Consider the following 13000-nt stretch of genomic DNA (forward strand, 5'->3'; position numbering starts at 1 on the left):
CCAATGGAGGGACAGAAAGCTCTCAGATTTCATTAAAAATATCTTCATTTGTGTTCTTAAGATGAACTAAAGTCTTACAGGTTTTGAACGACATGAGGATGAGTAATTGATGACAGAATTAACGTTTTTGGGTGAACTATCCCTTTAAGTGTTAATCATTTCCATTGTTTATTAAGTTTTAATACATGTTAGGACATAATTATGTCTTCAAAAAACAACAAAGTTGACAGTTTTACAGTTAAAGTTGACATGTCAATCTTTGTAGGGCAAATGCTGTAATGCTGATCTTTCCACAAATCCAAAAGTTATAGAAAGTAAAAACTAATTGCTAGCTTTTGCTTTCCTCAAAATGTGCATATTTTCTAATACAGCAAAGAGAAGTAGAGGGCAAAAATGCATTGCATGATGAAAATAAAATAATTAAACAAATTAAAATTACTGAATATGTGGTGTTAGTTTATACTAACTTTTACAGTATAAATAGTCACTTTCTAACACCACATATTCAGTCATTTTAATTTGTTTAATTATTTTATTAAAAAATATTGTTAAAAAATTACACGTATATTAAAATTAAGTTAGTTTATACTACCTTTTACAGTATAAATAAAGTCACTTTCTACTTAATTTTAATATGTGTAATTTTTTAACACATATGAAGAATACGAATGGCACTTGTTCTGTAGATTGGGACTCTTGGGATTTCAATAGTTCTTCCTCACTTTCTCAGCTCTTTCCTGGTTTATTCTCTCCTTCACTTCTGATGTTTTTATTCAGCACCACAGGCTCTGTATGTACCGCAATCAGCAGATATTCTCACAAAAAAAAAAAAAGTTATAATTCAGTTTTTTCCCATTCATTCAGTGAAAAGTTCCCTCCAGTTAATTAGAATCTTATGGAGGGATTAAAGCTCGCAATTATTATTATTATCTACAGAGAATTCATAATTAATGGAAGTATATGGAAATGTCAGCGAGGATCCTGGAATTAAGCCAGAGACCATTTCCAAGTCAGCATCGGTCTGCAAAATTTCAACATAGAAAATAGTTTTCAGGTTTAATTTGGCCTTTGACATGAAATGCTGCTGTTTCACAACAATGTACTTATATTAAAGTGAAGTAACATTTTATTCAGGTTTGAAGAAAAGAGGATGAAAGAAAAGCTGGCGAGATGCATATCTGACTGGTTGGACTTCAGTGCCGTTTTCTTAGACTAACTATCAAAGAGAGATCTGATCTGACTTACAAAGTCTATGGCATTAGTTTCATACAAAATAAATGAACCTGTTCTTACATTAACCACAATACATTAACATTCTCTTTTTCTGAACTAATACAAATCTCAGCTCACCAGCTGCAATAGCTGGTAAAACCAGAATTTTAACAGCTATTCTGGCTAGTAGCCAAAAATATTTTCCCACCCTGGTCGCATGTCTTTTCCGATTAATATAACTGGCTCAAAAATGCTTTCTGGAAGTGATTGGCTTATTGACAGCAAGTAGCATTTCGGTGTATTTTTTTTTTAAACCTAATTTTGTGTAATAAATCTGTTGCATTATTTTGTAATCATCTCTCGTTTTGAGTAATTAAAAGTGGATTTTGTATGTAAAACCAAAAATGTCTCATCCTGTGGGTGGCTTATTTTTAATTCCGAGGAAAACCCTGCTTATATAAGTGCATATTTATCAGCCAGACCAACATTAAATATACAGATTCTTTTGAGCTAAAAATGCAAAAAAGAGCTTTACTTCCATGAATTAGCTGCGTTACCAAGATGGCCTTAGACAAAGACAAAGAATCAAAAAATTTACCACTGAACATAAAAGCGGTGTGCTCATTTTGTAGAGGAGTTCATCGACATATCTTCGTAATTCTCATTAAAAACAAACTAATTTGGTTCCATCTTTTGAATCGGCTCGTTCTGTAGAAACCAGGAAGATCAGAACTTTCCATAATGTCTCTTAATGACTTAAAATGTTTAACAGGTGACCTGACATGAACATTGCCTTATTCCCATCCATAGATAGATGATGTTACTGCTAATTGTATCTTGTAACAGGCAGTTCTGCTCTCACTCCAGAAATGACCCAGAGTGTAAAATATGATATCCCATTATCTTAACTGCATAATGTGTTTCTTTTTATCCACATAGTGCTTTGGCAGGAGGATGGGGAATTACAAACTTGGTGCAGAGAGGATGTTTTGTGAACCCTGAAATTAAGACTGCCAAACTGTATGCGAAATGTTCCTGTAAATTGTAAACTCACGCTTGTACATCTCTGCTATTGCTATTAGGACTATGCTCTGCCATCTGTGTAGTGTTTTACAGCAAATGCATTTGAGTTTATTGATTTGTAGTCTGGAGTGTATCAAAGATAAAATAAAAAAAAGTAGGTGCATAATGCATTTGAGATGTTTGGAGACTCTTTAGTGAGTATTTTTTTGTTGTGTGGTACTGTTTGACCTCAAATCAATAAGCTTGTGTAGTCATTTTTGGAAGGTAGACAGACTTTCAGAAATATGTTAGCTCTTGCTTAGTGGGTGATTAACTGTTAACATACTTTAGGTAAATTTGGGTGTTTTTTTAAATAACACATTTTGATAGTATGCGGGTTTCTGCGCTTTTTAACAAACAGGATCGAATTAGTAAAACAGATGGGTAATATCGTAAAATATTACAGAATCTCTCAAATACATTACTTATGTTACTGATGTTAGTGCTGTGTTACTGTAAGTGCTCACTGGAGGATGATGTCACTTAGGAATTGACTTTTGTTTACTAAATGAATGTTACAAAAGATGGGATGTAAGGGGGGATTGCAAACATAGAAAAACACCTATAAACTTTGTATGAATTAAAACAATATTTCCTGCAAAACATGAAAAACATTCGCTAGAAAAATTATTAAACACCTGTAATATTTCTTTACACACACACACACACACACACACACACACACACACACACGCACACACACGTGCACACACACGCACGCGCACACACACACAACCACCTTCTTAGGTGGTCCATCGAAATCCAATGATGACCTCCACGCCTTTAACGGTGAGATCTTTGATGGCTGAACAGTAAGGGTGTCAAAATCGAAATCGATTGAAATTAATTCACAATCTCAAAAATCGAAATAAAAAATGGAATCGTCGATGCTGCCACGCCCCCATGTCGCGCCCGTGATGGAAAGTTCGGATCGTTTTACTGACTATTATTCAATCTCGTTCATCAAAATTAACTAATCTTTTTTCTAGTCACTTCAGGGGCTTTGAATGTTATACTTTTAACAGGCAAATTCCCCGAACACATCCACCTACGCAATCTTGATCATATTCTGAATTAAGAAATCATTATAATGCAGTCAAAAATAATTTACAGGGAACATTAATAATTACTTGACCTTCCGAGTCTTTTGTTCATTTGTCGCGTGACAAAGGCAATGAACATACATGAACGACTCATCACGGCGCGGAAAAAAAAAACACGTGTTGAAAGGCTGTGAGTCCTCTAACTTAGATTCTATGCCCGAGCCCGAACTTGGCCCGACCCGGGCCGATATTTCCCGTCACTATCCTCGGGCCGGGCTCTTGATCTATAGACTTGCACTCCTAACCCAATAGAGTGCGGCGCGGGACTAGATTTGATGGCCGAGTGTGAGCGCGGGCGGTAATGCACTCACTCTGTGTGTGCGGGAGAATAAAACGATTCGCGGGACTCCCGAAAACTAGAAATATCTATTAATGAAACATATAAAAACTAATACATTTTTATTTATCTGTTGCAGAAAAGCAACAAGAACAACTAAAACAAAATAGAAACGATTTACAGGCCAGAGTTTCTATTTATAACATGTTTGCAGCGTTGAGCGATTTAGCCAATCACAGACATATGTGTTGATTTCTTGAACGCAATGGCCAATCAGAAGCATTTAAGATATACTCTCCTCACCGCTCAAAACTGACTTTTTGTTCATTGCTGAATTCTGTAAGCTGGCAAATCCTCTAATTATAACAAACAAAGTGTAGGCTATATATTATGAAAGATTCATTGTGCAGTCAGCTTCATTGATAATAACAGAGATGTGTTAGATTGCGATGAACTGATGTCAGCTTTTTTAGGAGCAACAGCAACCTGTGCTTAAAAAAAAAAAAGTAAAAATCGAGAATCGAATCGAACCGTGACCTTAGAATCGAAAATGTAATCGAATCGAGGATTTGGAGAATCGTGACACCCCTACAGAACAGTCCTATCCTGGACCCACAAGCTCTATTGCAGGTGGGGCATATGTACTGTATGTGATGGTGGTGGTGGTAACAGTGGCATCTATAGCTGTATTTATCTTGGCTCGCTTATGCTGTCTTCTGGTTGTCCTCTCCATCTCTAGCTTACGAGCCCCATCTCTACACAGCTGTCGCCAGATGCTAGGGTCAGCAGCAACATCCTCCAGATCCTCAGGTCTGATCTTACACTTCCTCTAGTTGTTCTTCATCTGATCCTTATAGCGCTTCTTCAGCCCCCCAGCTGAGCGTCGACCATGATGTAACTGGCCATATACTACTCTGCGGGGCAGCTGACATGGGGGCATCATTATCACATGCCCCAACCACTGTAGTTGGCACTGGGTAATCATGGCCTCAATACTTCTTCAGTTGGTCTTTCAAGTATTTCAATGTGAGGCACACGATTATGCCAGGTGATTTCCCAGAATGCGCTGAAGGCAGCTTATGTGGAACTGCTCGAAGGACTTGATGTGATGGCTGTAGGTTACCCACGTTTCACAGCTATAGAGGATGGTAGTTACACAGACTGCTTGGTATACGGTGACCTTTGTGGAAGTCTCTCAAAGGCAGCCTGTTTAATTCGGCTCTGGATTTCATTTTCGATGCCGCTATCCTCAGAGAGAAAACTCCCCAGATATTTGAAAGATGCCACTACTGACAACTGTTTATCTCCAACAGTGAAGGCAGGTAATGTTGGTGGAACATTGGTACTCCATTGGCAGACCACTTCTGTGTTGGTGGTGTTGACAGTCAGCCCCATCCTTCTGTACTGCCACAGCAAGGACAGTTTGAAGATCCTCTGGAGTATGGGCCACAAAAGCACATTCGTCTGCATACTGCAGCTCCAGTACCTGCTCTCTACAGATTTTTGCGGTTGCGTGTAGCCTCCTAATATTAAAGAGGTTGCCATCTAGTCCACTGCCACTCCACTGCTGTTTTCAATCTCATTATGGAGAAGCTTGGTGACACACAGGAGGAAGATGTTAAAGAGCACTGGTGCTAGCACACACCCCTGTCTCACCCCTGTGCGTACAAGGAAAAGCTCGGACTCATGTCCACCTATGGTCAGCCGAACAGTCATCCCATCATGGAATTGGTGAAGGATGTTAACAAACTTATTGGGTCAGCCAAACCATAGGAGGACATCCCATAAGAGCTCTCTTTGCACAATATCGAATGCTTTCAAGAGATCGACAAAGGGCATAAACCTATCCTGATGTTGCTCCCGGCACTTTTCCTGAAGCTGCCGGGCTGTGAAGATCATGTCGATCGTGCTCCTGTTCTTTCTAAACCCACACTGTGATTCTAGCAGCATTGACTGAGTGATGTTGTTGATAGGTCTCTGAAGCAGCACCTTGGCCATGACCTTACCACCAACAGAAAGGAGTGATATGCCCCTACTGTTGCCACAGACGGCCTTGTCACTCTTTTTCTTATAGATGACTACAATGTTCGCATCTCTCCATTGCTGTGGGATGTTCTCATCAGTCCAGGCCTTGGTGATGTATTGGTAGAGGGTGCGCAAACATATGTACCCTCCCTCCTTCAGTAGCTCAGCAGGGATGTTATCAGCACCAGGGGACTTGTTATTCTTAAGGGAACAGACAGATGATGGAACCTCCTGGAAGGTTGGTGGTAGACTGAGATCGTGGATGGCAGGAAGTTCAGGCTATTCGTCCAGGATGGTGGGGTCTGAATCAGAGTCTTGATTAAGCAGGGTGTCAAAATGGTCAGCCCACCTCAATAGGATACTATTCTGGTTCTTCAGAAGTGTTTGACGATCAGCTGTTTTCAGGACAGTGACGCAGCGATTTGTTGGACCATAGATGGGTTTGACAGCATTATAAAAATTATGCATGTCATTTTTATCGGCAAAGGATTGGATTTCATGTGCCTTTTCAATCCACCACTCATTCTGTATGGCCTGTATTTCCTTTTGCACTTTCCTCTGAGCTGCCTTCCAAGGCTGTCTAGTCTTAATAATGGATGAAGGGTTGTCTAAAGTTGCCCGGTGTGCTTTTCGCATATCCTTAAGCAGATTGTGGATGGTGTCTGAGTTATCGTCAAACCAGTCTTGGTGATAGCCGATGGATTTGGCTGCTGCATCGTAGAGCACAGAGCTAATATAGTTCCACTGTTGATCCATGGTGTTTTCTGAGCTCAGACAAGTTTCCGAATCCCTACGTTTCTCAGCTAGGAAACATCGAAACTCACTTTTTGCTTCCATGTTTCCCAATTCCCAAGTTTAACAATTTAGCCTCTTTTTGTTGGTTTTTTCCAGCCGCAAAGGGGAACGCACTTTAATTTTTAGCTTGGCCACAATCATACGATGGTCGGTCCAGCACTCTGCACCTCTCATGACATGAGTGATGAGAACATCCTTGATGTCACTACACCTCAAAATGATGAAATCAATCATGTGCCAATGTTTAGAGCGAGGGTGTAAACACACATACACACGCATACACACACACATATATACATATACTTAAATAGTTTAATATTTTGTACAATATTTCAATATTTCAGAAAGTGCAATAACAGGATATTTTTCTTGTTTTTGGCATGGAAAGGCTGGTGGATGTCAATCATACTTTAGAGATGGAATATTCCAATACAAGGCCGAAGCCGGCTCTGAGACTGACACTGATTTACTGAACACACAAGCATACGCAAGCGCTCACAAAGGATTGATTGGTGGATTTGACCTTCATCCAGCATAAGCAAACTCGTGCGTGCACAGTCTATCGGCGTTGTGATTACTCACTCATGCTGGCAGCTGTGTGGTCTTGATGGCTAAACTCCTCCCTGGCTATTGCGCTTGAGATTTTATCTCTTGGATGCCCATGGAACTAGACACCGCGCTAAAACCATCATCAACACACTCTAAGACACTAGTTTTCCCTTAAAGGGCACCTATTATGCCCCTTTTTACAAGATGTAATATTGGTCTCAGGTGTCCCCAGAATGTATTTGTGAAGTTTCAGCACAAAATACCCCACTATTAATTGATTAAAACCATTTGAAAATGTAATTTTTGTGGCCTGTTTTAAAAAGAGCTGTTTTGGTGTGTACCACCTTAAATGTAAATGAGCTGCATATCCCCGCCCAGCCTTTGGATGAGGGCGTAACTTGCAAACAACAGTCGGTAGAAGCAGAATGGCTGAGAGTGAGAGACCCGCTGTTTTGTATGGCATTCAGCCGTACATGTTTGAACCGGAATCAGACCCAGATGATGAAGAGACTCCGGCAGAAGAAACACAAATGAGAATGGACCAGGACGTCTCTGAATGGTTATTTGATACATGTATGTACTTATAGAGTTGTAATCGCGTCCCCTTTGCAATTATGGATGTGCAACACACACACAGACACACAAACTGTGATAACGTTGGCATAATTTTTTTAAACTACAAACACAAATACTGTGATAACGTTTGCTAGGTACAAACGAAATTACATTTATGCATTTATGCGAGGGACCTGTTGCGTCATGTTTACATTACTTGTCATACATGTGCTTATGTGGCAAATGTGAGAAGATGGCTAAAGAACAAGAAAATATATGCTGCAGGGAGATAGAACAGGTATTAATTTATTTACATAAATTACATATTGTAATTGTTGCAAAAAATAATACGTGACATAAAACTGTCTGACGCTATTTGTTATATGGAAGGTTACAAGATGGATGAAACAGCAATTTTGATGTCTTGTCTTTACAGAAAACATGCACAGTTTTTAATACAGTATCTTTAAAAAAAATATTTATAAACGTGTGGTCACACACCGGCCAGTTGATAATACCTAGAATACATAAATCGACTGCTGGCGGTAGATCCTTTTCCTATTTAGCACCAAAACTTTGGAACAATCTTCCTAACATTGTCCGGCAAGCAGACACAGTCTGTCAGTTCAAAGCTAGACTAAAAACACATCTCTTTGACCTAGCATTCACATAACACTCTATAGACTTCTATAATTCAATATTAGGCTGCTTAGATTAGGTCAGCCGGAACTGGGAACACTTCCCTCAAATCCTGATGTACTCGTTACATCATAAGAAGAATGGCATCTACGCTAATTTTAGTGTCTTTGTTTATCCCGAGGTTTTCCCGCAGCCTGCTGGATCCAGGCCGTTTCCAGATCTAACTTATGGAGGATCCCTATACCACTCTACAGATAAAGCGTTGTGGAATTTTTCGGTTCGCGTACCTACCCAAAGTGATAAGATAAAATAAAAATTCTGCATCAAAATTTATAGACAAGTAGTTTGTTTAGGCATGGTTTGTGAGGAATTACAAACCTGCGCACATATATTCAAACGCACATAACTATAGAATCAATTCTTAATGCGCATGTGAACGCCATCAGCGTCTATCACAGGTTCATGTTTAAAGTCTGTTCAGAGAGAACGGTGTCGTCTTAGCGGCCCCTAATCTAATAACAAATGATCATTTAGACGGAAGTGAATCAATCAAAACTAACTTTAGCTGGAAAAAACATTTTTCAAGAGCCACTATAAAACCAAACCAATCTCTTTTACCTTAAATTATATGTTTATCTCTGTAAAGCTGCTTTGAAACAATCTACATTGTTAAAAGCGCTATATAAATGAGGATGACTTGACTTGACTTGACACACTATACAAACAAGGTTTAAATTATTACACAGACATCCTACGACGACGACAACAACTTAAGACGCATTTGTAGTTGAATTGGCTGACATCGACTGAAATGACTATTTGCTCAAAAATCATAAAATACACTTACTTCTGCTGGAGGTGACGTTGGATCGCGAACAGTAGGCAATGATCCACACTTGAGGATTAACTTTGAAGCAAAACCTCGTTCACAAAACAGTCTGTCAGAAAATTATTCGCGAAAACATAAATGTATTTCGGAAGTTTAAGTGGCGCCTTTCCTTCCTAAATAAAATCCATCCACTGCATTTTCAGTGGCTCTGATGTCGGAAGTAAGTGAAAACTACTATGAACATTATTACATCCCACTACAGAACAGTTATGTTTCTTAGCAGACAATTTCGACAAGGCAGCACAAATCGTCAGAACTCCGGCTGTCATTGAAACAATGGAGGATGGTGAACAGATCACCGAGGGCGGGGTCTATGCCAAAACCACAGTGTCAATCAAACCACGTCGGTGGGGCTTGCTCAATTCTACGTCACACTGAGCCGAATCTTAGAACAGCTCGTTCTGAGACAGTGCTTATGATTTATTGAGATTGTAAAAAAACACTGGGTGGATTTTTATCATTCTAGGGTGGTTTTACTCACATACTGCCAACACACATTTATGTTCAAACACCATGTAAAAGTGAATTTTGCATAATAGGTGCCCTTTAAGAAATAGCTTTAAACATAATAACATGATGCAGAGGGTTTTCTTAATAGCAAGTGTTCGGGTTTTATTATCTGAGATGGTGCCTGTAGGACAGAAAGGGTGTAAAAGATTAAGGAGTTTTTTGTTTGGGTTGCAGGGGTTTGTCCTGGACACACACTTTTAATGCAGATGAGACTAGATTTGGAGTCAGTTTATCTTTTAAAGAATGTCTTGGACTCTGAATGTGCGATTTAATAGCTGCAGGGTGCTAATCGCAGTTCTTTTGGTCACTAGTAGCTGTTGCTAGTAGACTTCAGTGCTTAAGTGTATTGAGATGAATCAGTTGAGCATAATGACTAACAGTTAAGCTCATATAACTAGTCAGCTATTATGGTCAACTAACTAGTCAACTAGTTAATGTGTGGATAGTTTTATTTATATTCATTTAGTTTTTATATTTTTCTATATTACTACTAGACAGTTCATAACATATAACAAAACATAACATCATATCATGTATCGTATCATGTATCGTATCTTGTATTGTGTGATGTGACGTGATGTAACAACATGACATGACATAATTCTGTACCAGAGAAATGTTGCCCTGATTGCAAAAATAAGTTATCAAATAAATCGAATAGAAATTTTCAAAAAGGTAGTTTGTATGTGCTTAATTGCTCTAAAAAATGAGTAACAGTTTTAGAGTAGCTTCCCAAACACTGGCGTGATTGCCCATTGAATAGAGTTTGGTGTTTATATGAATTGAAAAATGAATTTGTTATTCTTTGTGTGTTTTGCAGCCCTAGTGAGAGATCCCAGTCAGAGCATCATGTCATTTATAAACTGCTGAAGGGAATCCACAGTCTGACCTCACAGCTGGGCTCGCAGGAGCTGAAACAGATTAGTACCGTCACCACCGTTGAGACCTGGGACCGCGGACAGATCAGTGAGATACACACACACACACACACACACACACACACACACACACACACACACACACACACACACACACACACACACACACACACACACACACACACACACACACACACACACAAATCATCATTTACTCACTAAAATATTTAATCAATCAATAATGATTTAATTTTTAAATAATCAATAAAGATTTGTAATTTTTTTTTTTAAAGAATATCCTGGCCTTTATTTTCAAGTATAATATAAGGACAAAAGAGCACCAAAATGTTATCATTAAAGTGGTTAATTTGATCCATGCACTATATTCAGTCTTCTGAATTCCATTTAATGAAAAACCATTTAAAATGTAAGTAGTTATTGCTTAGTATGTATTGTAAAATAATAACCTGTAAAACTTGGTATAACACATGAACTAATGCTTTAAGAGTGTAGAAAATCACATGGCTGTTTGACAGGGATTGACTTAGTCTCATCTGGAGATGATTTAATCTATAATTTTCATTCACCATTTGTGCTTTTGTACAATGGCAGATGGGAAATTTACCACACTCATTTTATAAATGAATTGTGCATCTTTAGAAGTTTTCCTTTTTCTAGCTCAGCAGGCTTTTTAGATTCAGAACAGTTTATCCATGATATATATATATATATATATATATATATATATATATATATATATATATATATATATATATATGCTTAATAAACAGTATTACCACACTGGCTTCTTTGGAGGCAGAGCCTTGCAAAACATTTGGCTTTGAAATTGCTCTCCAAAGAAGATTCTCTCCTTCAAAACTGTTAGTTTTTTATATTATATATCAGTGGCCTCATGCAACACGATCTATCAAGACAAATCGAACACATCTTTCATCGACATCCTCTTTCAGTCTTGCCTTTGAATATTGTCAAGTGTTTGGATGCGTTTCTAAAAGGTTGAGAGCCCAGTCCCTCGTGCTTGATTTTCTATCGATGTGTCCATTCGTCTGATAATCTGTGCTCAATAACAGCCACATGTTCTTTCAGAGCCACTAAGCAAAAACATAAAGGAAAGACAATTTGATGCAAGTATGAATTCGTGCCTCCACTCTGATGGTTACCATTTTGCAAACGTCTGGTGTTTTGGAGATGGAGATTTCTTTATTGATTTGTCTGGAGTGGTGGTAATGGCTGTGGCGTGTTGTATGTCACAGATGGAGGGGGGAAGAGCTTCGTTATGGATGCAAGTTTTAGCTGCAGATGATTACAGAGCATAAACACTGTGATTTGCTGTTGATAGCCGTCTGCGCCAGGCTGAAAAGTTTGCGTGTGAGGAGTGAGACATGTCTGTTTTTCTTTGCGTACATTGAGGGTTTGCTTTCAGAGAGCAGGTTTTCATCTTATTCAGATCTTTGTGTCAAGGTGATTTATTTGTCTTAAAATATAGATGGATGACTGAAGGATATGAAAACTGCTCATTCCATAGTGTATGTATATATTCCTCAAAATAATTTTGAGGTTTTCACGGATTTGTGCTTTTATAGTGTGCACGGAGATGATAATGTATCGTTTTCAAAAGTTTGCGTTTTCAGGCCCACAAAACGCCATTGTCTTATAAATGAACAGCCAAGACAAATAAAAAGTTTTCTCTTTTTAGTTGAAAACTGTGTCGTGTAAATGGCCCCTAAATTTGAAATTCACTGCAACAGCAGCAGAGAGAATTGCTCATTTAAGTGCAGTTGTTTGGGTTTATTTAACAAAGTTGAATGCAAGAAAACTTTTAGAACCCATCAGCCAGCATCCATTTTTACATGTACTCATTTTTTTAGGATGAGACCGGCTCCAAGCGACTGTATGACACAACTATTTATTTCCATTCTGAATCATTGTAGTTTGTGGAATCTTATTCTACATGTACATTATTTCTGCACATAATAGATACAGTGATAAGATTCAGTCAGCCTCTTGCCCGCCTGCATAATAACTGTTGAGTGGAGAGTTTTCAAATTGAGTATGTTGTCTTCTTTATCTCTCCTTCTTTCTTTCTGATTACAGTTTTCGTACATAATGGATTTTGCCTCATTCTGAAGGGCTCAGTGAAACCGTTCAGGCATGAAACCATTAAAGAGGATCAGGCAGCCTCTACGGTAGAAAATTACACTACTTGGCTATCAGTTATTAAGTTTAAATGTGCCCTTTCCTTACCTAACCTTAAAAACATTACTATGCCTACCTTGGCAATTGTTGCTGACTACCATATTTGCTTTTTTACATTCTTTTGCTTTTTTCTAATCTACAGCCGTGGCCAAAAGTATTGGCAGTGACATCAATTTTGTGTTTTGCAAAGTTTGCTGAATGTTTATAATGTATACCGGGAAACAATGATAAGGATTTCATAGGTTTTAAATGCTTTTATTGGCAAAAACATTCAATATATGCAAAAGAG

The 13000-nt window shown here is 38.4% G+C and overlaps 1 protein-coding gene across 7 annotated transcripts in view; it reads left to right on the forward strand.

The window, feature by feature from the left end:
* Nucleotides 1-13000, forward strand: part of cnbd1 (cyclic nucleotide binding domain containing 1) — a 45517-nt gene that overhangs the window by 12843 nt on the left and 19674 nt on the right. For all 7 annotated transcript variants that reach the window (XR_013207326.1, XM_077245122.1, XM_077245125.1 and 4 more), the window contains exons 5-6: nucleotides 10437-10582; nucleotides 12610-12701. Coding sequence is in view for 6 of the 7 variants with exons in the window: in XM_077245122.1 (XP_077101237.1) it covers nucleotides 10437-10582; nucleotides 12610-12701 (238 nt within the window). In the remaining variant the exon portion in view is untranslated. The remainder of the gene's footprint in view (nucleotides 1-10436; nucleotides 10583-12609; nucleotides 12702-13000) is intronic.

This window comes from Siphateles boraxobius, unplaced genomic scaffold (assembly GCF_051911475.1).
Source record: "Siphateles boraxobius isolate OS27281-9 unplaced genomic scaffold, OSU_SipBor_1 26, whole genome shotgun sequence".
NCBI classification, from domain to species: Eukaryota; Metazoa; Chordata; class Actinopteri; order Cypriniformes; family Leuciscidae; genus Siphateles; species Siphateles boraxobius.